At 42.7% G+C, this 25,000-nt stretch overlaps 2 protein-coding genes across 6 annotated transcripts in view; one reads left to right on the top strand and one right to left on the bottom strand.

The window, feature by feature from the left end:
• LOC110530660 (integrin alpha-6) overlaps positions 1-20,077 on the top strand; it is a 32,070-nt gene extending 11,993 nt beyond the window's left edge. Inside the window, exons 5-24 of the mRNA XM_036986299.1 lie at positions 472-603; positions 1,509-1,722; positions 9,298-9,491; positions 11,961-12,183; positions 12,294-12,383; positions 12,478-12,539; positions 13,284-13,453; positions 14,186-14,323; positions 14,479-14,594; positions 14,679-14,838; positions 15,104-15,187; positions 15,286-15,365; positions 15,455-15,532; positions 15,650-15,752; positions 15,868-16,044; positions 16,225-16,323; positions 16,412-16,522; positions 16,640-16,738; positions 16,828-16,953; positions 18,386-20,077. Of these exons, the coding sequence (XP_036842194.1) occupies positions 472-603; positions 1,509-1,722; positions 9,298-9,491; positions 11,961-12,183; positions 12,294-12,383; positions 12,478-12,539; positions 13,284-13,453; positions 14,186-14,323; positions 14,479-14,594; positions 14,679-14,838; positions 15,104-15,187; positions 15,286-15,365; positions 15,455-15,532; positions 15,650-15,752; positions 15,868-16,044; positions 16,225-16,323; positions 16,412-16,522; positions 16,640-16,738; positions 16,828-16,953; positions 18,386-18,460 (2,531 nt within the window). The 3' untranslated portion in view covers positions 18,461-20,077. The remainder of the gene's footprint in view (positions 1-471; positions 604-1,508; positions 1,723-9,297; positions 9,492-11,960; positions 12,184-12,293; positions 12,384-12,477; positions 12,540-13,283; positions 13,454-14,185; positions 14,324-14,478; positions 14,595-14,678; positions 14,839-15,103; positions 15,188-15,285; positions 15,366-15,454; positions 15,533-15,649; positions 15,753-15,867; positions 16,045-16,224; positions 16,324-16,411; positions 16,523-16,639; positions 16,739-16,827; positions 16,954-18,385) is intronic.
• A 1,890-nt stretch (positions 20,078-21,967) lies between these two features.
• The window catches only part of LOC110530659 (neurabin-1), a 26,987-nt gene continuing 23,954 nt past the window's right edge, over positions 21,968-25,000 (bottom strand). For 3 of the 5 annotated variants that reach the window (XM_036986297.1, XM_036986295.1, XM_036986296.1), the window contains exons 10-19: positions 24,990-25,000; positions 24,781-24,877; positions 24,626-24,698; positions 24,414-24,550; positions 24,098-24,345; positions 23,918-23,992; positions 23,600-23,786; positions 23,223-23,330; positions 22,758-22,946; positions 21,973-22,492 (exon numbers count right to left, since the gene is read on the bottom strand). The exon at positions 24,990-25,000 is cut by the window's right edge and continues 118 nt beyond it. In XM_036986297.1, the coding sequence (XP_036842192.1) occupies positions 22,301-22,492; positions 22,758-22,946; positions 23,223-23,330; positions 23,600-23,786; positions 23,918-23,992; positions 24,098-24,345; positions 24,414-24,550; positions 24,626-24,698; positions 24,781-24,877; positions 24,990-25,000 (1,317 nt within the window). In that variant the 3' untranslated portion in view covers positions 21,973-22,300. Of the gene's footprint in view, positions 22,493-22,757; positions 22,947-23,222; positions 23,331-23,599; positions 23,787-23,917; positions 23,993-24,097; positions 24,346-24,413; positions 24,551-24,625; positions 24,699-24,780; positions 24,878-24,989 lie in introns of all 5 variants that reach the window. The other 2 variants (XM_036986294.1, XM_036986298.1) reach the window with 2 other exon arrangements.

Genomic DNA, 25,000 nt, shown 5'->3' with positions numbered 1-25,000 from the left:
ATTTATTATGTGTTATTTATTTATTATGTGTTATTTATTTATTATGTGTTATTTATTTATTACGTGTTATTTATTTATTATATGTTATTTATTTATCACGTGTTATTTATTTATTATGTGTTATTTATTTATTATGTGTTATTTATTTATTGTGTGTTATTTATGTATCACGTGTTATTCATTTATCACTTGTTATTTATTTATCACGTGTTATTTATTTATCACGTGTTATTTATTTATCACGTGTTATTTATTTATCAAACGCTTTTCCATTTATTATACGCTTGTGTTGAGATTTTTGTCCTCATCTTCTCATCTCCATCCCCCCTTTCTTCACTTTCCTATCCCTCATCCTCATCTCATTTATTCTTCTCCTTTTCCCTCCCTCCCTCCCTCCCTCCCTCCCTCCCTCCCTCCCTCCCTCCCTCCCTCCCTCCCTCCCTCCCTCCCTCCCTCCCTCCCTCCCTCCAGGTATGGTGAGAGTAGAGCATAAGAACAACACTCTGTTGGAGATGCGTTCGTATAAAGACGGGCCCTATGAGGTGGGCGATGAGAACCAGTTAAACCCAGACCTGGTCCCTGTGCCCCCTAACAGCTACCTGGGTAGGTACCCCTGCTTTCTTTCATCCCTCATCCCTCTCTGGCTCCCTCCTCTCCCCCCTCAATGTGTGCTCTTCATGACCAGTGTGTCCAGCTCCAGCGTGAACCGTTTGTGTACAAGTCACTTCCTTCCCAGGTTGCTATGGAGACTGATGTGACAGCCAATAGCTACTTAGAATTGTAAGACTACCTGCGTGATGACATCATGCTCTCCAGAGCCAATAATTTCACTCCGTGCCCTAGTCGTCATCATGCACAGTGGAACATTGCGCTCGTCATGAGCATCGACCTGAGATAGGTGTGGTGCAGATAATCAGAGCTATAACTCACATCCACTTCCAACCAACTGGGATTGAATAGATACAGATATATGATGGAGAAATCAGTGAATCTGTACAGGGCCTAGCTTTGGCCAATCCGAATGCAACATATTGGTGTCATCAGTCGTGTTGGGAATGGGTTGGTGTGATGCCAAGTCCAGGTGCTGTTTGTTAGTGTTTCTGTTTGGTTTGGTCCCTTCATGTTGTGTCATGCATGGTCAGCCCAACATTATTATAACATGATCTTTTACTGCCTGTCCATCTACATCTACAGCCACAGTCAGCCACTGGCTGCATTTACACAGGCAGCCCAATTCTGCTATTTTCTTCATAAATTCATTTTTGACCAATCAGATCAGCTCTGAAAAAGAGCTGATGTGAAAAGTTCTGATGTGAAAGACAAACTAGTGGAAAAAAGTTCAGAATCGAGCTGCTTGTGTGAACTCAGTCAGTGTTCCATCCATATCTGTGACCGTGCAGTGCATCAAACATTTAGTATAGCACCATCTCACCTGAAACGTCTGTATTTATGTGGACATGCATTGACAGACGGATTGATTGATTGGTGAATTATCTTTCTCCTATCAGGCTTTTCTTTGGACTCAGGGAAGGCCATCACTAAGAAGGGTCAGCTGACAGTGGTTGCAGGCGCTCCGAGAGCCCATCACAGCGGAGAGGTGGTGTTGCTAAAGAAGGAGTCCGATGAGTCCTCCATGCTGTCACCAGAGTACATCCTGGAAGGGGAGGGGTTAGCCTCATCGTTCGGCTACGACCTCACTGTGGTGGATCTCACTGGAGACGGGTATGAGAAGACAAGACCATGATACTATTTCCAGGGCTGGCGTAATGAGCGGGGCTTAGGGGGCCTGGTCCGCCCTGCCGTACCTCCTTGCCTGTCCACATAACATATTGAATATTGATCAGTTATTTGACCGAGACTAATGCCGACAGAAAGAAGCTTCAATCTCAGATTAAGCATTGAGCGAAACAGCGCCCCTCTGTCTCAGTATGTGTAGAAGAGTATGGCATGTCATACTATTTCTGACCAGACAGAATCAGATACATGGGCTACATATAGTAAGACAGAGGGGCGCTGTTGTGCTCACTCTGATGTTTTCTCCGGTGAGAGAGTTTCAGCAGAGAGGAAGAGGTGAAGTGAGAGGGCTCACTCTCGCCAAAATCTGTCCAATCTGTCCAGAATAAGTCCAATGCGTTTCTATCGGTATAATATTCAGACCCAAGTTTGTCGCTTGCCTTCCCGCCTTTGGGACAACAACTCCCATTGTTAGGGTGGAAACATGAGCATCTTGTTATTATATACAGATCTTTGGTTTCAGACCCTTGTGAATTTAAAAGGAAAGTTGGCAGGGTACAGAGTGCACTGTTAGGTTAATGGCTTCCCCTTAAGTAAATTGATTTATATAATTACTACGGTCCAAGTAAAAATATTCAAAATACTTCACCAGAGAGCATGACTTAGCCGCAGAGGCTCATTAGCTTGTTTTTAATAATACCTGTGGATTGTTTCAAATCACAAGTGTGTAAGGCTATGCTTATTTGGGAATCCCGCTATTTGGAAATTGTGAATAGCAATATACCTAGCCGATTGAATTGTGGCTGTCAGTGAAAAGCATCTCAAATCTGTGGTAGATAATGTGTCTTGAGCATAATCAAAAAAATTGCAACGAGGAGGAGAGGGGTGTGTGGCGAAGATATGGCGCGTCTGTCAAGGGGTGTGTAACTGGTGGCATGGAAGTCAAACGCAGGAGAGCAGAACGTGGTAAATGGCCGGAGATGTTTAATGTACAGAACTACCGGCTTACAAACATAACAAAACACATGGGCACAACAACCCGTATCGCACCAGTCACATAAAGCACACGTACTTACAATAAACAATTCCCGACAAGGACATGGGGGAAACAGAGAGAACATATACAACATGTAATTAGGGAATTGAAACCCGACAACCAGACAAAACAAATGGAACATGAAAAATAGATCGATGATGGCTAGAAGACCGGTGACGTCGACCGCCGAACATCGCCCGAACAAGGAGAGGAACCGACTTTAGCAGAAGTCGTGACAGTGTCTCTCTCCAGAATGCACTCAGCTGTCTCCCGCCAATTTTTGAGCATTCATTGTTTCATTGTGTGAATTGTTTTCCCTTTGATTGCTTATTTCATATAAATTCCCCATTACATACAGTGCCTTGCGAAAGTATTCGGCCCCCTTGAACTTTGCGACCTTTTGCCACATTTCAGGCTTCAAACATAAAGATATAAAACTGTATTTTTTTGTGAAGAATCAACAACAAGTGGGACACAATCATGAAGTGGAACGACATTTATTGGATATTTCAAACTTTTTTAACAAATCAAAAACTGAAAAATTGGGCGTGCAAAATTATTCAGCCCCTTTACTTTCAGTGCAGCAAACTCTCTCCAGAAGTTCAGTGAGGATCTCTGAATGATCCAATGTTGACCTAAATGACTAATGATGATAAATACAATCCACCTGTGTGTAATCAAGTCTCCGTATAAATGCACCTGCACTGTGATAGTCTCAGAGGTCCGTTAAAAGCGCAGAGAGCATCATAAAGAACAAGGAACACACCAGGCAGGTCCGAGATACTGTTGTGAAGAAGTTTAAAGCCGGATTTGGATACAAAAAGATTTCCCAAGCTTTAAACATCCCAGGGAGCACTGTGCAAGCGATAATATTGAAATGGAAGGGGTATCAGACCACTGCAAATCTACCAAGACCTGGCCGTCCCGCTAAACTTTCAGCTCATACAAGGAGAAGACTGATCAGAGATGCAGCCAAGAGGCCCATGATCACTCTGGATGAACTGCAGAGATCTACAGCTGAGGTGGGAGACTCTGTCCATAGGACAACAATCAGTCGTATATTGCACAAATCTGGCCTTTATGGAAGAGTGGCAAGAAGAAAGCCATTTCTTAAAGATATCCATAAAACGTGTTGTTTAAAGTTTGCCACAAGCCACCTGGGAGACACACCAAACATGTGGAAGAAGGTGCTCTGGTCAGATGAAACCAAAAGTGAACTTTTTGGCAACAATGCAAAACGTTATGTTTGGCGTAAAAGCAACACAGCTGAACACACCATCCCCACTGTCAAACATGGTGGTGGCAGCATCATCGTTTGGGCCTGCTTTTCTTCAGCAGAGACAGGGAAGATGGTTAAAATTGATGGGAAGATGGATGGAGCCAAATACAGGACCATTCTGGAAGAAAACCTGATGGAGTCTGCAAAAGACCTGAGACTGGGACGGAGATTTGTCTTCCAACAAGACAATGATCCAAAACATAAAGCAAAATCTACAATGGAATGGTTCAAAAATAAACATATCCAGGTGTTAGAATGGCCAAGTCAAAGTCCAGACCTGAATCCAATCGAGAATCTGTGGAAAGAACTGAAAACTGCTGTTCACAAATGCTCTCCATCCAACCTCACTGAGCTCAAGCTGTTTTGCAAGGAGGAATGGGAAAAAATTTCAGTCTCTCGATGTGCAAAACTGATAGAGACATACCCCAAGCGACTTACAGCTGTAATCGCAGCAAAAGGTGGCGCTACAAAGTATTAACTTAAGGGGGCTGAATAATTTTGCACGCCCAATTTTTCAGTTTTTGATTTGTTAAAAAAGTTTGAAATATCCAATAAATGTCGTTCCACTTCATGATTGTGTCCCACTTGTTGTTGATTCTTCACAAAAAAATACAGTTTTATATCTTTATGTTTGAAGCCTGAAATGTGGCAAAAGGTCGCAAAGTTCAAGGGGGCCGAATACTTTCGCAAGGCACTGTATGTCACCAGTAGGCCTAGTAAATGTACCGTTAATTTCCCGATCATTTGGTTACATGAATTTCTGTTAATGCACATATTAAATACAGTCATTTACTGTTTTCATTCTCGGAGTGTTGTTTGCAAAGTTCACAACCTGCTACACTTCTGAGAAACAAGTTAAAACCTCTCAGGGATAGCGGGCACTATTTTCAAGTCCGGATGAAAAGTGTGCCCAAAGTAAACTGCCTGTTACTCAGACCCAGAAGATTTGGATATAAAACACTCTGAAGTTTCTAAAACTGTTAGAATAATGTCTGTGAGTATAACAGAACTGATTTGGCAGGCGAAACCGAGAGCACAATCCATCCAGGGAATTTTTTGTTTGAGCTTATTGTGTTTTCTATTGGTTTTCTTTGGGAATCCTAATTTATAAGGGCCCTGGTTACAGATTCTATGGCTTCCACTAGATGTCAACGGTCTTTAGAAATTGGTTGATGTTTTTCTTTTGAGGAATGAAGAAGTACGGCTGTTCTTTTTGAGTGTCACTCTGAAGGGCTCAAGTCTTTTGTTGCGCGTACACATGAGATTGCTCCGTGGTATTTTTCTTCGGTATTGAAAACAGATGATCCTGTCTTAAATTGTATCGATTATTTACATTTTAGGATACCTAAGGTTGGATTATGAATGTTGTTTGAAATGTTTGGACCAAGTTTACAGGTAACTTATTTGTAGTCATGTTGGGCGAGTTGGAACCGGTGTATTTCTGAATAAACGCGCCAAATAAACTGACATTTTGGAGATATAAAGAAGGAATTTATCGAACAAAACGACCATTCATTGTGTCACGGAGACATTTGAGGTTGCAAAAAGATGAAGATCTTCCAAGGTAAGGCATTTATTATATGGCTATTTCTGACTTTTGTGTCGCACCTGCCTGGTTGAATGTTGAATGTTGTCATTTTGTATGCGGGGCGCTGTCCTCAGATAATCACATGGTCTGCTTTCGCCATAAAGCCTTTTTGAATTCTGACACCTTGGCTGGATTAACAAGAAGTTAAGCTTTATTTTGATGTATTGCACTTATATATTCGTAAATATTGAATAATTATATTTCTGTAGTTTGAATTTGGAGCTCTGCAATTTCACTGGATGTTGTCAAATCGATCCCGCTAAAGGGATTGGAGCATTAAGGGATCCATATTAATGTTGGATAGTGCCCATTTGGCAATGTCTGATTTCTGATTTGGCTGGTGTGGCGGTAATACGGTCACCGCAACAGCCCTAGATCAGCTCATGCTCGGAGTACACGTCCTGGTAATCCGTCTGGCCCTGCGGCCTTGTGAATGTTAACCTGTTTAAAGGTCTTACTTATACATCGGCTACGGAGAGCATGATCACACAGTCGTCCGGAACAGCTGGCACTCCCATGCATGCTTCAGTGTTGCTTGTCTCGAAGCGTGGATAGAAGTCATTTAGCTTGTCTTGTAGGCTCGTTTCACTGGGCAGCTCGCGGCTGGGCTTCCCTTTGTACATAAAAACATAAAGCATAAAAACACGCAACAAAGAAAAAACACAAATTACCCACCACCCTAATGTGTGAATAATAAAAAATCACCAGGGCTCTGTCTCACTTGAGAGCCGACGAGGCGGACACAGTACTGATCGATGGTCCTGTGAAAGTACATCGTCATGTACCTGAGAAACAGGAAACATAGGAATAGACACCATCCATGGTACCATGCACAGGAGGTTGGTGGCACCTCAATTGGGAAGGACGGGCTCGTAGTAATAGTTGGAGCTGAATAACTGAAATGGTATCAATACATGGTTTCCACGTGAACACGAAGCCAATTACAGTCCCTCCAGCGGCAGCCCCACTCCTCGTCTCCTTCAACCTTTTCAGATTGTGATCATACCGGTCCCAAATCTTTCTCCATGTTTCTTTGACATCAGTGTTGTTGTTAAAATGTTGTGATATCCATGATATCTCCCTCCAACTGTTGTCTTTTGGGCACTTATCTGAATATACAACCACATCAAAGGGTTATAAAGGCTATTGTATGTCTCACTAGTTTGCACAGACGCTCCTCAAAACTCGACATAGACATAATTGCGAGTATCAAATCTAGAAAAAAAAAGCTCAAAAATGAAGTTTGTAAGTAGTAGGAAGCGAAGTAGCAGAATGTTCATCTCTTCTGGGTTTACACCACAAAATATGTGAGGTAGACACAGGGGCGGGACTTCGGTTGGCAAAACTCACTGTTTGCGTATTGCCTGTAGACCCACCTACAAACAAGCAAGATTTCTGGCTCTCACAGACCTGTAACTTCTTCTTTAAGAGGCTCCTCTGTCCTCCACTCGTTACCTGTATTAATGGCACCTGTTTGAACTCGTTATCAGTTTAAAAGACACCTGTCCACAACCTCAAACAGTCACACTCCAAACTCCACTATGGCCAAGACCAAAGAGCTGTCAAAGGACACCAGAAACAAAATTGTAGACCTGCACCAGGCTGGGAAGACTGAATCTGCAATAGGTTAGCAGCTTGATTTGAAGAAATCAACTGTGGGAGCAATTATTAGGAAATGGAAGACATACAAGACCACTGATAATCTCCCTCGATCTGGGGCTCCCCGCAAGATCTCACCCCGTGGGGTCAAAATGATCACAAGAACGGTGAGCAAAAATCCCAGAACCACACGGGGGGACCTAGTGAATGACCTGCAGAGAGCTGGGACCAAAGTAACAAAGCCTACCATCAGTAACACACTACGCCGCCAAGGACTCAAATCCTGCAGTGCCAGACGTGTCCCCCTGCTTAAGCCAGTACATGTCCAGGCCCATCTGAAGTTTGCTAGAGAGCATTTGGATGATCCAGAAGAAGATTGGGAGAATGTCATATGGTCAGATGAAACCAAAATATAACTTTTTGGTAAAAACTCAACTCGTCGTGTTTGGAGGACAAAGAATGCTGAGTTGCATCCAAAGAACACCATACTTACTGTGAATCATGGGGGTGGAAACATCATGCTTTGGGGCTGTTTTTCTGCAAAGGGACCAGGACGACTGATCCGTGTAAAGGAAAGAATGGGGCCATGTATCGTGAGATTTTGAGTGATAACTTTTGGTTGGGCTAACCTGCCCAGGGACTGCGGTTGAAAATTAGCCGGCTGGCTAAAACCGGCACTTTTACTGAAATATTGATTAATGTGCACTGTCCCTGTAAAAATAAAAAATAAACTCAAACTCAAACTCAAAACCTCCTTCCACCAGCAAGGGCATTGAAGATGAAACGTGGCTGGGTCTTTCAGCATGACAATGATCCCAAACACACCGCCCGGGCAACGGAGTGGCTTCGTAAGAAGTATTTCAAGGTCCTGGAGTGGCCTAGCCAGTCTCCAAATCTCAACCCCATAAAACCCCAACATCACTGCTCTAGAGGAGATCTGCATGGAGGAATGGGCCAAAATACCAGCAACAGTGTGTGAAAACCTTGTGAAGACGTTTGACCTCTGTCATTGCCAACAAAGGGTATATAACAAAGTATTGAGATAAACTTTTGTTATTGACCAAATACTTATTTTCCACCATAATTTGCAAATAAATTCATAAAAAATCCTACAATGTGATTTTGATCTCATTTTGTCTGTCATAGTTGAAGTGTACCTATGATGAAAATTACAGGCCTCTCTCATCTTTTTAAGTGGGAGAACTTGCACAATTGGTGGCTGACTAAATACTTTTTGCCCCACTGTAGGTGGATGCAGTGGATTGAGATGCATTCAAAACAAAACAGATCTCTGGCTTAAACTGACAGATTTTGATGGGGATTTTTTATTATGTTACTTAGATTGACGCACTGGTGTGTCAATAGACTCTAAGAGGATTTATAGGCCTACTGCTGCATTGGCCTATACTGTAGGCTATCTCTGAGTTTTATGCGCTCATTTCTTGAGCTGTCCATATGGCAGACTCTGGTGCTTTCGGCCTTAGCTTAACTTAACGACTCTTTATCATTTTACTTCAGATTTTTATGATTAACCACATGACAATGAGTTTGAGAAACAAAAATGTAATTACTGTTCCATGAAAATTAGCATATAAAAATAATCATAACTGTCACGCAGATCGATGGAAAGGGTAGAAGAAATTGTAAGCTTCCCCAAACTTGAAACGTGAGCTGCCTATGTTCTTTACTATTACACCCATAAAATAGTTGCAAATAGGAGGTCCCGTGAAAAAACATGCCCGCCTATGGAAATCAAATGTCTGTCTTCTCAAATGTTTCTCCCTTCATCAATAAGGCAAATCTATACACTGCACTTTCCCTGTCCATCTATCCATCAAATACAGAATATCATGGTCAGTTTCTCTCTCTCCACAGTGGAGAGTATCATGGCTTCTTTCTCTCCACAGTGAGGGATATCACAGGTTCTCTCTCTCCACAGTGAGGGATATTATGGCTTGAGCCTCTCAGACGATCTTTGAGATGAGACAATTAGTTCCTTGTTGAGACAACATATTTCTCCATTTCTCTAAGTCATCTCTCTCTGTCTCTCTCTTGCTCTAGGTGGCAGGATATCGTGGTGGGAGCCCCTCAGTTCTTTGAGAAAGATGGAAAGGTGGGCGGAGCTATTTATGCCTATATTAACAAGGGCGGAGTCTGGAGTAAGCTCACACCCACCAGGATAGACGGACCTCAGGACTCCATGTTCGGACTGGCTGTAGAAAACCTGGGAGATCTCAACCTGGACGGTTATCAGGGTGAGGGGGGTATGCATAGCGGTGGGAGGTAGGGTTGCTGGGGGTGGTGCAGCACCCCCTGTTAAATTGAAATAATTTTGGCAAAATTCTTTAAATCTGAACAGATATAAATCAAATAATTCAAAAAACTCCACCGAATAGCATTATTTCAAAGAAATAGCTGTGGATGAAGTTTTATCACAAGCACTTACAGTCTGGAAGGCCACAAACTGGGCATCAGACAGGTCAAATATAGAACAGCTTGTTGTTGCCATAGATATAATCCATAGTAGATTTTGGAACCTCTTACACTGCCACTTTGACTGTTAAACTCACAGGTACACTAACATTGGCTGCAGTCCTGACTTGAATTGGAACTGCCATCTATGTATTATATTTCTATGGTTGGTTGCGGCTGTCAGTTTGCCTTTCATAAATTTCAAAATACAATCGTGAGAAAAACATGGGCCTACCGTTTTGAAAGCAAATGCCTACTGCTGAAAAGAGAAGACTAATATTTCCGTAGAAGCTAACATTTTTTTTGTTTTGAGCAATTCTGAGTGAAGAGCAGCTTATCTTGAGATATTGGCACAAGTGCATCGGATATCACCGGTGAGTAGCCTATGCTGACTTCATCTTCAACATTGGGTGAGTCAGTGTCACTGGAAAGTTTATTTTGTAGCCTACTGTAGCCCATACTATACACACTATACACTATATATCAGGGTTTCTGTTAGGAACGTTTGGCACCGGACAAAAGACTGGCAAGACTTTCATTCATCAGACATTTGAGAAATGTACCTGTCATCCATATGTGTTGGGTGCATAACCCATCAGGGTGTCCACCCACACAGCCAGCGCCATCAATAAACCAGGGATGTGATCAGGGTGTCCACCCACACAGCCAGCGCCATCAATAAACCAGGGATGTGATCAGGGTGTCCACCCACACAGCCAGCGCCTTCAATAAACCAGGGATGTGATCAGGGTGTCCACCCACACAGCCAGCGCCATCAATAAACCAGGGATGTGATCAGGGTGTCCACCCACACAGCCAGCGCCATCAATAAACCAGGGATGTGATCAGGGTGTCCACCCACACAGCCAGCGCCATCAATAAACCAGGGATGTGATCAGGGTGTCCACCCACACAGCCAGCGCCATCAATAAACCAGGGATGTTGGCCAAATCATCCACATTACATCCTTACAAGCAGCCTAGAACACATTTTTAAAACACTATTTGTTGTGTTTCGATGTGTAGCATATCCAGACAACACCAACATGCATTTCTTTAGCTTTGCCAGATACAGATGGCTACTGCGTCTGCTATACAGATATAGACGTACAGAAGGAGGCTAATTCATCATCTTTCGATCATAATAACTTTTTCATAAAGATAAGCATTATATTGTTAGATTATGGAAGTAACTCTGGTAGGCCGGAAACATTCTTCCTCCCCTTAAATGAATGTCAATACCTTGTTTATAGGGAAAATAAAAGCAGGGTGTTATATCTCAGCAAACACAACATTAGTTTACAGTTGGAACTTAATTTGGCCCAACAAAATGAAACAGAATGAAACAAAACACTTGTGAACTGCTTTAAACATAGACAGGCTAGTACCTACTTAACCCTACAAATTACAACAATAGGCTAATGATATTTATTTCATGAAAGGCCTACTTATAACCCATCTCAAACTGAATATCGAGCACACAGATATAGTCATACAGAAGGAGGCTAAAGGAGGCTTATTCGCAATTTTTTAAATCAGATTTTTTTAAAATGATAAATCTAAGTATTATATTGTTAGATCATAAGAGTAACCCTGGTGGGCCTAAAACATTCTTCCTCACCTCAAGTTCAACTGTCGAAGTGAGTTGCCGTCATAGGCCTGCAGTTTAACAGGCTAATAACCACACCAAACCTTCACCATAGCTTCTAACTATATTAACAAGAAAGGCTAGAGCATACCATACCCAAATGACAGAAATAGACTAATGATATTTATCTTACAAAAGGCCTATCTTAAACTAAGTAAGAAAACACAGATCAAACTTTATTTAGCCAAATCTCAACAGAATGAAACAAAACACGTTTTGAATATTTAAATAACTGGTTTAGATTAATGAATAGGCCGACAATAATAACAATAATATACAATAATAATAATAATATACAATAATAATAATAATACAACTAATTATTATAAATTGCATCCTACCTGAAAAGCGATTTGCACAGTAGCCTACATTTGGCCATTTGTGTGTTTAAAAATAATAATTTGCTAATGTCTTCAATCATGTATATGAAGTAGAAGTGCATGAAATGTGTTTCTAAAAGGCCCTTTTTCCAGACGATGTTAAAACATGTTCCTCATATGTGCAAATCCTGAAAATGCAGCTATGTGTGTGTGTCTACACATGTCTGTCTTTGCCTATGTGTGTGTAATGTAGACAGTGTGTAATCCTGACTCTCTCTCTGTCAGACATTGCTGTGGGAGCACCATATGATGACAGTGGGTCAGGGAAGGTGTTCATCTACCACGGCTCAGCTCAGGGCATCAACATCAAACCGGCACAGGTGTTGTCAGGGGTGCCATCGAAGACGAGGTTGTTCGGTTATTCTCTAGCTGGTAACATGGACCTGGACAGGAACTCCTACCCTGACCTGGCCGTAGGGTCCCTCTCCGACTCTGTGTTTGTCTACCGGTAACCATGGCAATTAGTCATCTACCCTACAATGTTTTGTTATACTTTTTTGGGGGCCACTTTCTTGACCTTTAAACATTTGACACTGTGACCCTGTGATGTTACTCCAGAGCTCGGCCAGTCATCAATATCCAGAAGGTTGTCAAGACAATGCCAAAGGAGATTGATCTAACTAAGAAGAACTGTGGCAACAACATTTGGTAAGTTTGCTGTGTGGGTGCTGTTCATCTGCATATGGAAAAGTATAAACCATTTCAACTATATTCATAAATACTCATGACTTTGTGTTCCCAGCTTGGAGGTAGAGGCCTGTTTCTCCTACACAGCCAACCCCAAATCCTACAACCCCAAACTGAGTAAGACAACACCTCTTGTGTTATGATTTCAAAATAAATAATTCAATGGCCTATTAATGCTTTAGATCAGTATACAATAGTAACTGTCCCTCTCTTTCTCTACCTTTCTCTCATCTCACTTCCCCCTCTCTCTCTTTTGCTCTCTCCCTTTCTCTCTCTCTCCCTCTCTGTCTCTCCCTTTCTGTCTCTTTCTCTCTCGCTCTGTCTCTTTCTCTCTCTCTCCCTCTCTGTCTCTCCCTCTCTGTCTCTTTCTCTCTCTCTCCCTCTCTCTCTCTCTCTCCCTCTCTCCCTCTCTCTCTCCCTTTCTCTCCCTCTGTCTCTTTCTCTCCCTCTCTGTCTCTCCCTCTCTCTTTCTCTCTCTCCCTCTCTCTCTCTCTCTCCCTCTCTCCCTCTCTCTCTCCCTTTCTCTCTCTCTCCCTCTCTGTCTCTTTCTCTCCCTCTCTGTCTCTCCCTCTCTATTTCTCTCTCTCCCTCTCTCTCTCTCTCTCTCCCTCTCTCCCTCTCTCTCTCCCTTTCTCTCCCTCTCTGTCTCTTTCTCTCCCTCTCTGTCTCTCCCTCTCTCTTTCTCTCTCTCCCTCTCTCCCTTTCTCTCTCTCCCTCTCTCTCGCTCTCTCTCCCCTCTCTCTCTCTCCCTCTCCCTCTCTCCCTCTCTGTCTCTCCCGCTCTCTTTCTCTCTCCCCTCTCTCTCTCTCTCTCTCTCTCTCTCTCTCTCTCCCTCTCTCCCTCTCTCTCTCCCCTCCACAGCGGTGGCATATTCCTTTGAAGCGGATGCGGAGCGTAGGAAGAAGGGTCTTCCCCCCAGAGTGACTTTCACCACACGTTCCAGCGAGGACCATGACTACGAGTCCACTGGTGTTCTCACCCTCAGTGCACAGGGCAAGATGGAGTGTATCACTGCCAAACTCACTCTACAGGTACTGCATCACAACTCTCGAAACTAGTGACTGTTAACAAACAGTCTTTCACCAGCCTTGTAGGTGAAATGTGGACAAGTCTCCTCCAGCCTTTGTCAGTTATATGTCATTACCATGCAGTGGTGTAAAGTACTTAAGTAAAATTACTTTTAAGTACTACTTAAGTAGTTTTTGGGGGGTGTATCTGTACTTCACTTTACTATTTATATTTTTGCCAACTTTTACTTTTACTTCACTACATTCCTAAAGAAAATAATGTACTTTTTACTACATACATTTTCCCTGACACTCAAAAGTACTTGTTACATTTTGACAGGAAAATTGTCTAATTCAAACACTTATCAAGATATCATCCCTGGTCATCCCTACTGCCTTTGATCTGTCAGACTCACTGAACACAAATGCTTAGTTTATAAATTATGTCTGAGTGTTGGACTGTTCCCCTGCTATCCGTCAATAAAAAAAACGAGAAATGATTTATATTTTAACTTAAATTTTTGATACTTTAGTACATTTTAGCAATTCCAGTTACTTTTGATACTTAAGTATATTTAAAACCAAATACTTTTAGACTTTTACTCAAGTAGTATTTTACTGGGTGACTTTCACTTTTACTTGAGTCATTTTCTATTATGGAATCTTTACTTCTACTCAAGTATGACAATTGAGTACTTTTTCCTACACTGTTACCATGTATATCTGATCTGTACTCTGTGTGTCTGTCATCAACAGGAGAACATTAAGGACAAGCTTAGGGGAATCCCCATTGAGGTTGCTGTGGAGATACAGAACCCCAAAAGGAAGAGAAGAGCGCTCCCAGGGCTCACACCCATCCTCGACTCCAACCAGCCTATCACGGCCATTGCTGAGGTATCCAATAACAACCGTAACACAGTCTCCTATTAGGCAGCTTTGGGTCACCTACTGTATGTGACAGAGATATACAACTTTTGCCTGCTCAAAGCCTGTTCCCTCTGTATTAGTATGAGTTTGTGTGATTGGCATGTTGTTCCCTGTGTGTGTAGGTGAGTTTCCTGAAGGAAGGATGTGGCAGTGATAATTTGTGTCAGAGTAATTTACAGCTTCAGCACCGCTTCGGCTACAGAGAACCCAACAAGGACATCTTCCATCTACTACCTATGTGAGTAGAACACATTAACCTGTCACCAGCCATCACCTTGGTGAATGTAATCAATGCTGACATAGTCTGCTGGTGACCTTGCAGGGAGAATGGGGTGCCAGTGGTCTCCCTTAGCGACCAGAAGGACATCGCCCTAGAGATCACAGTGACCAATAAGAATGGAGATGATGCTCATGAGGCAGCATTGGTTGCCTCCTTCCCCTCCTCTCTCTCCTACTCCGCCTCCTACTCTGCACCCAAGGCAGTGAGTTACCTCTCTCTCTCTCGCTCTCTCTCTCTCTCTCTCTCTCTCTCTCTCTCTCTCTCTCTCTCTCTCTCTCTCACTCTCTCTCGCTCTCTCTCCACCTTCCGCTCTGTATCCAACGCAGTGAGTTACCTCTCTCTCTCTCGCTCTCTCTCCACCTTCCGCTCTGTATCCAACACAGTGATTTACCTCTCTCTCTCCCCTTTCCCTCTTCCATCTTTTAGACTGGTACTGAATTGTGATTGGCTGTTGTTGTTGATTGCAGGACAGGCAGGTGTCCTGTGTGGCCAATAAGAATGGCTCTCAGGCAGACTGTGAGCTGGGGAACCCCTTCAAGCGAGACTCAGAGGTGAGAGACACCATCAGCTAATCATGATCACTAGCTATGTGTTTGTGTGTGTGTGTGTGTGTGTGTGTGCGCGCTAACATATCACTCTGTGTGGTTAGGTAACGTTCTACATAATCCTGAGTACAGCAGGCATCTCTCTGAACACCACAGAGCTGGAGATAGACCTGAAGCTGGAGACGTGAGTGAAGTACACACTCCTCTGTCATGTCTATAATGAAATAGATATGGATTTGACCATCAGTGCTGATTTGATCTCTGACCTTTCAGGACAAGTGACCAGCAGAAGGTGGGCAGAGTCAAGGCCAAGGCCAAAGTGGTGATCGAGCTGCAGCTGTCCCTCACAGGGTAAAAAAATATGATTTGCCAGCTGCTCACTTTAATGTGCTTTTACACGTGAGACCTCCCAGCATCTAAACTTCAGTAAGGTGTGTGTTTGTGCTCACAGTGTACCTGTTTCCCCAGAGTGGCCAAGCCCTCCCAGGTCTATTTCACTGGAGAGGTCAAAGGTGAGAGCGACATGAAGTCAGAGGGAGACATCGGCAGCCCGATCGAGTATGAGTTCAGGGTAAGGATTATGTATTTTCATAAACACAAAAAAAGACATAAACCAAACAGGATTTTCATCATATTTCATTATATACTGAACTGACCTGTCCTTTGATCTGTCTTTTGATTGACAGGTGATCAACCTAGGGAAGCCCCTGAAGACCTATGGCACCGCCTCCCTGATCATCAATTGGCCGAAAGAAACTATGGAGGGGAAGTGGATCCTGTACCTGGTGAAGATGGACTCCCAAGGTCTGGAACCGACCACATGCTCTCCAGAGAGAGAGATCAACCCACTCCCTGTCAAAGAGGTTAGTAAGCACTGGGGGGTCAAACTCTAACACACTAACAGTCCCAAGTGTTCATACACAGTCAAACTCTAACACACTACACTAACAGTCCCAATACAGTTAACTCTGCTGTACGGTGCTTACCAATGGGAGGTTTGTTCCAAATTACCATACATCTAAGTTCTGTTACACTGTGTTCAGGAGAGTAGGAGTAGCAGGAGGAGGCGAGCTGTAGGGGAGACTGACAAACCTGAGGGAACCATCGCACTGCTGACTGACAAAAGGAAATACACTACTCTGGTAACACAACTCTCCTTCTCTCCCAGTTGATCAATGTTGTTAGTCGTGTACGAGCTACCCTGTAATATGGTGTGTGTGTGTGTTATAGTCGTGTGAGGATGGGGCAAAGTGTGTGGAGATTCACTGCTCCCTACAGGGCCTGGACAGTAATGCAGTCATCCTGCTCAGATCTCGCCTCTGGAACAGCACATTCCTGGAGGTAAGACAGGCGCACGCACGCACGCACGCACACACACACACACACACACACCTCTTTGATATTTGACTGCACCTCAATCCCCTGTCCACACTCACGTCCCTCTGTGATTCCCAACAGGAGTACTCTAAGCTGAACTATCTGGACGTGATAGTGAAAGCCTCTCTCAGAGTGGACGGAGCAGCTAAAAACATGGTCCTGAGGAACGCTGAGACACAGGTACTTTATCACTTTCACATTTCAACACAAAATATATTTCACTTTCTTTTACTTTCAAAATAATGCTTGATTGATGTTGTCTTTCTCAGGTGAGAGTGACGGTGTTCCCGGAGCGTCGTGTGGCTCAGTACGGAGGACTGCCATGGTGGATCATCCTGGTGGCCATCTTGTTAGGACTTTTGCTGCTCGGCCTGCTGGTCTTCCTGCTCTGGAAGGTAAGACAGCAAGGGGAGCACAGAGAAACTGTTTACAGTATACACAGTGCTCCTGGAAAGTATTCAGACCCTTTGACTTTTTCCACATTTTGTTACACTACAACCTTATTCTAAAATGGTTAAATAAAAAAAATCCTCAGCAATGTACACACAATACCCCATAATGACAAAGTGAAAACAGGTTTTAAGAAAGTTTTGCAAATATATAAAAAATAAAAAACAGAAATACCTTATTTACATAAGTATTCAGACCCTTTGTTTTTAAGCCATGGATTTCGAATCCCTTAATATTATTGTTGGATCTAATTTTAACAGCTAACATTTCAATTACAATAATAAATAGATGTGCCGATAGCGGACAATCTTGTTTTACTCCTCTGGAGAGTTTGAAACTTTCTGAGATGTTGCCAATTATTTAATATTTTACACCTAGGGTTACTATGCATGATTTTAACCCATTTTATAAGAGATTTTCCTAAATTAAAATATTGTAGGCATTTATATATAAACTCCAGTCGTACTTTATAAAACACCTTTTCAAAATCAGCTATGAAAACCAGGCCTGGGTTCCGTGATATTTCATAGTATTGTATTGTTTCCAGTACTTATCCATGTAAAAAACTGTCTGATTAGGATGAATAATATCTGACAATACCTTTTTAATTCTATGCGCCAAGCATTTAGCTAGAATTTTTGCATCACAACACTGGAGTGTAAGAGGCCTCCAATTGTTTTGAAATGGACTGGATCTTTATATATACACACCACCTGGATCCTGTTTCAGTAATAATGAATAATCAGACCTTCTTATTACGTGTCCGATAACCTACCGTTTATATAGGAGTGGTTAAAACATGCTAATAATGGTCCTCTGAGTATATCAAAAAGGTTTGTATACTTCCACTGGTCTGCCATCCAGCCCTGGAGTTTTCCCAGACTTAAAGGCTTTAATTGCATCAAGAAGTTCCTTCTCTGTAATTCGGCCTTCACATTAATTTTACATTATTAATAGGGAAAAAATCCATACAATTAACTTAGGTTAGTGGAGATGGAGGAGACTGAAATGAAAACCTATGCTTAAAGTACTTTACTTCTTCTTTCAAAAAATATTTTGGTGAATCATGAGTGACTCCATCCTTTGTAACAAGTTCCTGTACATTATTTTTGGTAGCATTTCTATGTTGAAGATCGAAAAATAATTATAATAATATTCCATCCAGTTTGCTTTATTTTGATACTATATTACACGGGATCTCTCTTGAATAAGTTCCTCCATTTCTTTGAGTTTTTCCTCTAACTTACCTCTATGGTACAGTTTTTGTTATCTATCTATACTGTTAATCCTTCCATTTCCTTTGTTAATATGGACTCTTTTGACCTAAATTACTTATATATTTTTTTGCACACACACTAATGCGTTACTTCTCTCTAGTGTGGTTTCTTCGGGAAGAAGAAAGAGGATGCCCCACCCTCTGACAAAGAGAGATTGACGCCGTCCGATGCATAAAGAGAGAAAGAGAGAGAAAGAAGCTGTCAGTCTCTGGGGTGAACACATCTAGACTCATCTTCAGTGTACATGCCTGGTGGGGCACAGAGTGGCATGAAGGATGGACGGGCCCAGTGGAACAGTGCAGACTAACTCTATCGCAGGAGAGGAAAACGCTTTTAATAAAAGACTGGCAGTAAAAGGCTCAGCGCTATGAAATCAAATGCAATGCTATGATGATGACTACTATGATGATGACTACTATGATGATGGAATGAAATGTCAAGAGCTCAGCTTATAAGTTTCTGTAGAAAGCACTTCATGTTTCTGCTTGGAAATATCCTTCTTTCCAACTGTTATGGCTGAGTTATGGACTCTCTACATGCATGGCCATCCCGGATTGATGCTTTGGTTGAAAATCATTATGAAATGCTCATCTATCACTCCAAAGACCCTGCAGCTCTCTCTCTCCATCTCTGGTTTCTGGTTCTTTGGTTAATATAGGAACTTCAAGCACTTCCTTTTCCTCTCTCAAGGCTCCTCGACTGCTCTCATTCTGGTTTTATAGCATCTTTCTGTTTGTAGGACTATTGGCGACTCTGTAAAAGCACTTGCAGTGCCATACTTAAAGGGATAGTTCACCCCTAAATCAACCTTTCTCATACGCTTTCATATTTTGAATTCATAGATTCAGTTTGGGGAATGAACTATTCCTGTAATGACGGTGAGAGGTTTAATTAATTCTTCAAATACGACATCATCGTGTTCCCAGCTACAACGCGTTGCAGATAAAAAATAAGGAGAAAGACCAACTGGAAATCCTGGAAATGAAAGCCTGCTGGAATGAGAATGAGTTACTTTTAATGATGGCAGAATGCTGGATCTCCCATTCCCACAGACATTCCCAGAGACACAGAATTCCTACCTAACATTCCACAGTCTTCCTCTAACCATTCCAAGGCTTGTCTCCGCAGTGTGGATATTTGATTGGACATAGAAATACAAAAGGATTGTCAAAAAGCTTTATTTGTGGACTTTAAAGAGGGATGATGATGCTACAATAGCAGTTTAGACAAGGTAAAATAAGACACTTGATCAAATTGTTCCTTTTTGGGGATTTATTAAGTATTATCTTGTCTGATTTTATTTTATCTTGATAGTGACATCCATGTTGATCACTGGACAGAAATAGTTTTTTTTGTGTTCTTGTACATCAAGAATCCCAGTTGTCTCTCTTTCAGAGCTCTGGACAATGTTTTGTAAATGTACGCCTATGGTATAGGCTGGAGGGTTTTTGTATACAATCTTTAAGATGTTTAATTCTTTAGAGTCTAAGACATTGGGGGGGGGGGGATAAACTGACATGGAATTGCTTTAAGATGGCCATACTATGGATCATTTAGCTATTTGATTTAGAGTTTTAAAATATATATATATATTAAAAAAAGTTTGATAAAATATATATTTATAACAAAACTATTTGATAAAATATAGATTTTGTCCTTTACTACTAAAGCCCATAGAAACGCATTGAATAACACATTCATTAATGGCAAAAAGTACAGTCAAAATATAATGAGAAACAAGGTTTTGAAGTGTCTGTCCTAAATCTAGGAGGTATTAAAAACAAACTCAGAATGTTTCGTTTTTTTTTACACATTTAACCCCTTTTTGGGGGTAGTCACAAAACGACCTTATTACATTCATCATTTAAAAAGATATAATCTGGTACTGGTTACATTCAGAAGAGTCCTGTGACGCTTGTGGGGGTCGCAGAGCAAAACAGAGAACACCATCATGTGCGTGAGAGTCTCCCTTTTACACACAGTGGTCATAATGCACTGAACAAAAATATAAACACAACATGCAACAATTTAAACTATTTTACTGTGTTACAGTTCGTATAAGAAAATCAGTCAAGTGAAATAAAGAAATTAGGCCCTAATCTATGGATTTCACAACTGGGTAGGAGCGCAGCTATGGGTTGACCTGGGAGGGCCTAGGGCCACCCACTGGGGAGCCAGGCCCCGCCAATCAGAATGAGCTTTTTCCAACAAAAGGGCTTTATTAGACAGAAATACTCCTCAGTTTCATCAGATGTCCGGGTGGCTGGTCTCAGATGATCCCGCAAGTGAAGAAGCCGGATGTAGAGGTCCTGGGCTGGCATGGTTACACGTGGTCTGCGGTTATGAGGTTGGTTGGACGTACTGTCAAATTCTCTAAAACAATGCCGGAGGTGAGTTATGGTAGAGAATCTCTGGCAACAGCTCTGCTGGATATTCCTGGAGTCAACATGCCAATTGCACGTTCCCTCAAAACTTGAGACATCTGTGGTATTGTGTTGTGTCCCCAGTACAAGGTGCACCTGTGTAATGATCATGCTGTTTAATCAGCTTCTTGAAATGCCACATTTGTCAGGTGGATGGATTATCTTGGCAAAGGAGAAATGTTCACTAACAGGAATGTAAACTAATTTGTGCTCAACATTTGAGAGAAATAAGCTTTTTGTGCGTATTGAAAAATTCTGGTATCTTATTTCAGCTCATTTAACATGGGACCAACACTTTACATGTTGTGTTTATATTTTTGTTCAGTATAGTTTGGTCAAACCGTTCGAACGCTACAGACGTTCTCGTGAGAAGAACGATTTTCGGGATGTGTCATGGTCTGACAAACACAGAAAGATCGTTCTAGCTCTACCACCTTTCACCGTAGATGCGGAAGTACGACACTGGCTGATTGAGACGCATCGAATGCAAAACACATATCTAGCTTAAACTGACAGATTGATGGGATTTTCTGTTATGAAACTTAGATCGACAACACTGGTGCATCAATCGACTCTTGGGTCACGACAGGGGGTTAATATTGCGTGTGAGAATGTTGCCTAACCATTACTCCAATGGCCAAATATATATATATTTTTTTACCCAGAATGAGTTTCTCTCAACATATGGAAGGACGTATCAAATCACACTGCCAAATCATCTCAAAACAACAAATAGTGTGTTAACACATCTGCACTCATGTGTATAAAGACAGTTCTACACATCTCAGGTGTTTAACTGGGGTCCTATTTTATCATGTTATAGCAGCAGCTAATCAGCAGCTTTCCTGTTCCATCTTTCTGTGTTATGTAGTAACTTTATCATCCAGAACCGTTGAGAAAATGTTCAGTACTTCTGGTGTATTACTATTGTTGAGATGGACCAGTGAGGCAGAGGAGTGGTTACAGACTGTACTTTTCTAACCCGTTACCTCACCGATCATTTCAAGTAAGTGATGAAGAGGAAATTATGCATTTAAGTATTTAAACAGTACCAAATGTGGATGATTTGTCCAGTGACAGTTCTTGACATGAATGTAAAATAACGTGGAAAAATGCAAGGATCTCTTAAATACACGTTTTTACACCCTGTACAGTTACTATCTCTTTTGGGTTTTGTGCACTTTGATACTTCAATGTCATGGAGATTGAATTGACCCTACATGTAAAAACATGTTGATCACAGTCAAATAAAACTTCAATACGTCTAAAACATTATTTATTAATGAATGTAAAATATTACCAGCTTAAAATATTTGACTGCTTCATTGCAATCAATTGTACAACATTTGTATAGAAACATCTGTACATAAATACTGTTACAAAACAGATAAAGTATATTTCACTAGTCACAGTGAAGACTAACAGTGAGACTGACGTTTCTGTGCTGGTAGAGAGTTTATAAGAGAGAGACTATAGCTGATTGTCTAATGGCTGGAATGCATGAGATTAACCTAATAGTAGTAGGACTTAGACAAAAAGTTGTGATTGAAGATCATTTCCGGGTTTAGGGATTAGAGGTCAGGGTCCAGACTTCAGCAGAGGGACTCGTTTCGGACCTTTTTACCACTATGCCTGGCCTCCTTTCTCTCCTTCATCCTCTTCTCATGTTCCCTCTCCTCCTTTCCCTTTGCTCTCTCCTTTTCCTCTCTCTCCAGAGTCTTCCTCATCTCCTTCAGCCTTCTCTTCAGAGCAGCACGGTCACTGTGACTGCACACACCCAGAGCCTGGAGTGAGGGAGGGAGAGAGGAGAGAGCGAGACTTTAATTTCTGTGCCACAGTGGGCTGCTCCATATGGAATGAACTCATTCATCTAAATCTAGGGCTGTGTCGCAATACTCTAGCCCCCTTTCTTCTCCTCAAGGATCTAGCCGGAGGAAGGGCAACCCATTTAGTCATATCAACCATAGACTGTCTATGATTTCAATTATCAGGACAAAAGGTGAGGAGACGAGTTAGTATTGAGACATGGCCCGTGACTCCCGTGACTACCTTGAGTTTGTTGTTGTCCAGACTGAGAAGTTGCAGCCCATCCACACCATTGGCTGTGAACTGGGCCGCGTATTGGTCCATGCTCATGCCAATCAACCACAGACAGACTTGCTGATTAGTCCATTGGTCCAGGGGTCGGCTTTGCCATTGGTAATCGTTACCAACTGGGACAGAGTCATCATCCAGGTTCTATGGAGATGGACGGGACAGATACACACAAACCCAACAGTAAGATGTATAACAAACCTTTTCTAAATTAAAAACTAACTAACATCTTAATGATATTCCATCCCATTCTGGGTCATTCAGGAGGAAGTGAATTACCATCCTATCCAGCTCTATGAGCTACAGAGAACTTAATCAGGGCATAGTAGAAAACTAGAACAAAAATCAGGTCAGAGAGAGAACAGAGATACAGAGAGAAGGGAGACCACATGAGACAGACGGAGAGAGCAGGAGACTCACCTCTGATGAGAAGGTGGGAGTTTGAGAGTGTGCAGAGAGAGACAGATCTGACAGCATCCCTGATAGGAGAGCAGAGCTGGGACTACCTGAGTCTCCTACATTCACTCTCTAGAATGAGCAAAGACATTTGTGACTGACACACACGGAAGTGCACAGTGGTACACCACACACAGTCAAGAGCATGTAGAGGAGAGTATAACATGAAAGGTCCCAGGTGAAATAAGTATACAATACCTAACAGTGAATAAGCTACTAAGTTACTGAGCCAGTGAATAAGCTACTAAGTTACTGAGCCAGTGAATAAGCTGGACAAGTGCTTTGAGCCCAAATTAGAGTTAAAGTCCAGGGTGGTCTGACATGGAAGACTCCCCTCTCACCTGGCAGTCTCTACTGCCTCCGGTGGTCATGTACGGTAGACTGCTGCTGGAGACAGACCTAAGCTTCCCTCTCTCCTTCTCCCTCCCTCGCTCTCCGAACCAGGAGAAGGGTAGGCAGGAGGGCACGGAGGAGACAGAGGGAAAGACACCACCGCTGGGGGCATCTATCAGGTTAACACATAAACCCCTAGAGACAGGAACACAAATCAAATACAGGGCCGGCAGAAACACTGAAAGAACAAATGTAATGTGTGTGGGTGCATAGTATTGACTGTACCCGTTTCCTCTGCTAGATCAGTAGTGTGTTATTTCTTGTACCTGTGGTCCAGGGGCCTTTCCTTGTTCTTCTTCTCCTCACACTTCCTCCCTCTCCTCAGAGACTTGCGGAGGCCGCTAAAGGGGTTAGGAGGTGGGGCTATTACCATAATGCTTGTCAGATCTACACACAGCGCCTATGGGAAAGGGGGTTAGGGGTTGAAGAGATCTGGTGTGCCCTACCTGAAGTCAGGGAATCTCCTCTTTGATTTGTGTGTGGTAGATGACTTGTCCTCTTTAGGGGGGGACTGGCCTGGCTGGGGGGTGAGGAGAAAGGGGGGGTGGGGCTTGGAGGTGAGGGCAGACAGAGAGGATGTGCTGGAGTGGACACGGTGACCGCCTGCTGAGACCGATCGTCCCGTCTCTCGTGGTGCGATCGCAGTCAGTGATTGGCTCTTCCCGCCACAGCTCTGAATATGGTCTTCCTCACCCTACAGGGAGTGATAGAACATTCAGTATGTGATTGGAAGGAGAGGGTGTGTGTGTGTGTGTGTCTGACCTGTTGTCTGAAGGACTCTCTGAGTTTGTCTCGTGAGGGAGGGTGTCTCTTGGCTTTTTGGGCGAGCTGTGCTCTGGCCCTGTGAGCGCTGGTGTCTAACAGATCTGTCACAGGCACCGCAATGCTCCAGTCTGCACCTGAAACACACACAGTTTGAGAGGCACTGCGTGACACACACACACACACACTGCCCCTCAGGTAGTGTGTCTTACTTGAGGCAAATGAGGTATCCAGTGATTGGTTGTCACTCTCAGGGACCATCTCCCCTCTCTCCAGTAGACCTATCTGAACACACAGAGAAAGAAATGCTTAGTTCACTGAGGTAACATCTGTACACTACAGTTGATGGTGTCTCCTCCAGTCTCACCCGTCTCTGGAGTCTCTCCACAGTCTCTCCATGTATCCTCTCGCTCTCCTCCATCTCTCTCTGTAGCTCCTCCTCTCTCCCCTCGCTCTCCTTCTCCCTGCACATGGACAGAGGGACCATCAAACACAGAGAAATAGACATTCTAAACAGGCATTGAATATTACCAATTGGCCTACAGGGGCATGTTAACTATGTTACCCAGAGCTCACCTGTGTTGGAA

This window comes from Oncorhynchus mykiss, chromosome 8, assembly GCF_013265735.2.
Source record: "Oncorhynchus mykiss isolate Arlee chromosome 8, USDA_OmykA_1.1, whole genome shotgun sequence".
NCBI classification, from domain to species: domain Eukaryota; kingdom Metazoa; phylum Chordata; class Actinopteri; order Salmoniformes; family Salmonidae; genus Oncorhynchus; species Oncorhynchus mykiss.
Note: the sequence above shows the minus strand (reverse complement) of the source record. Positions and strands in the feature narration are given on the sequence as shown.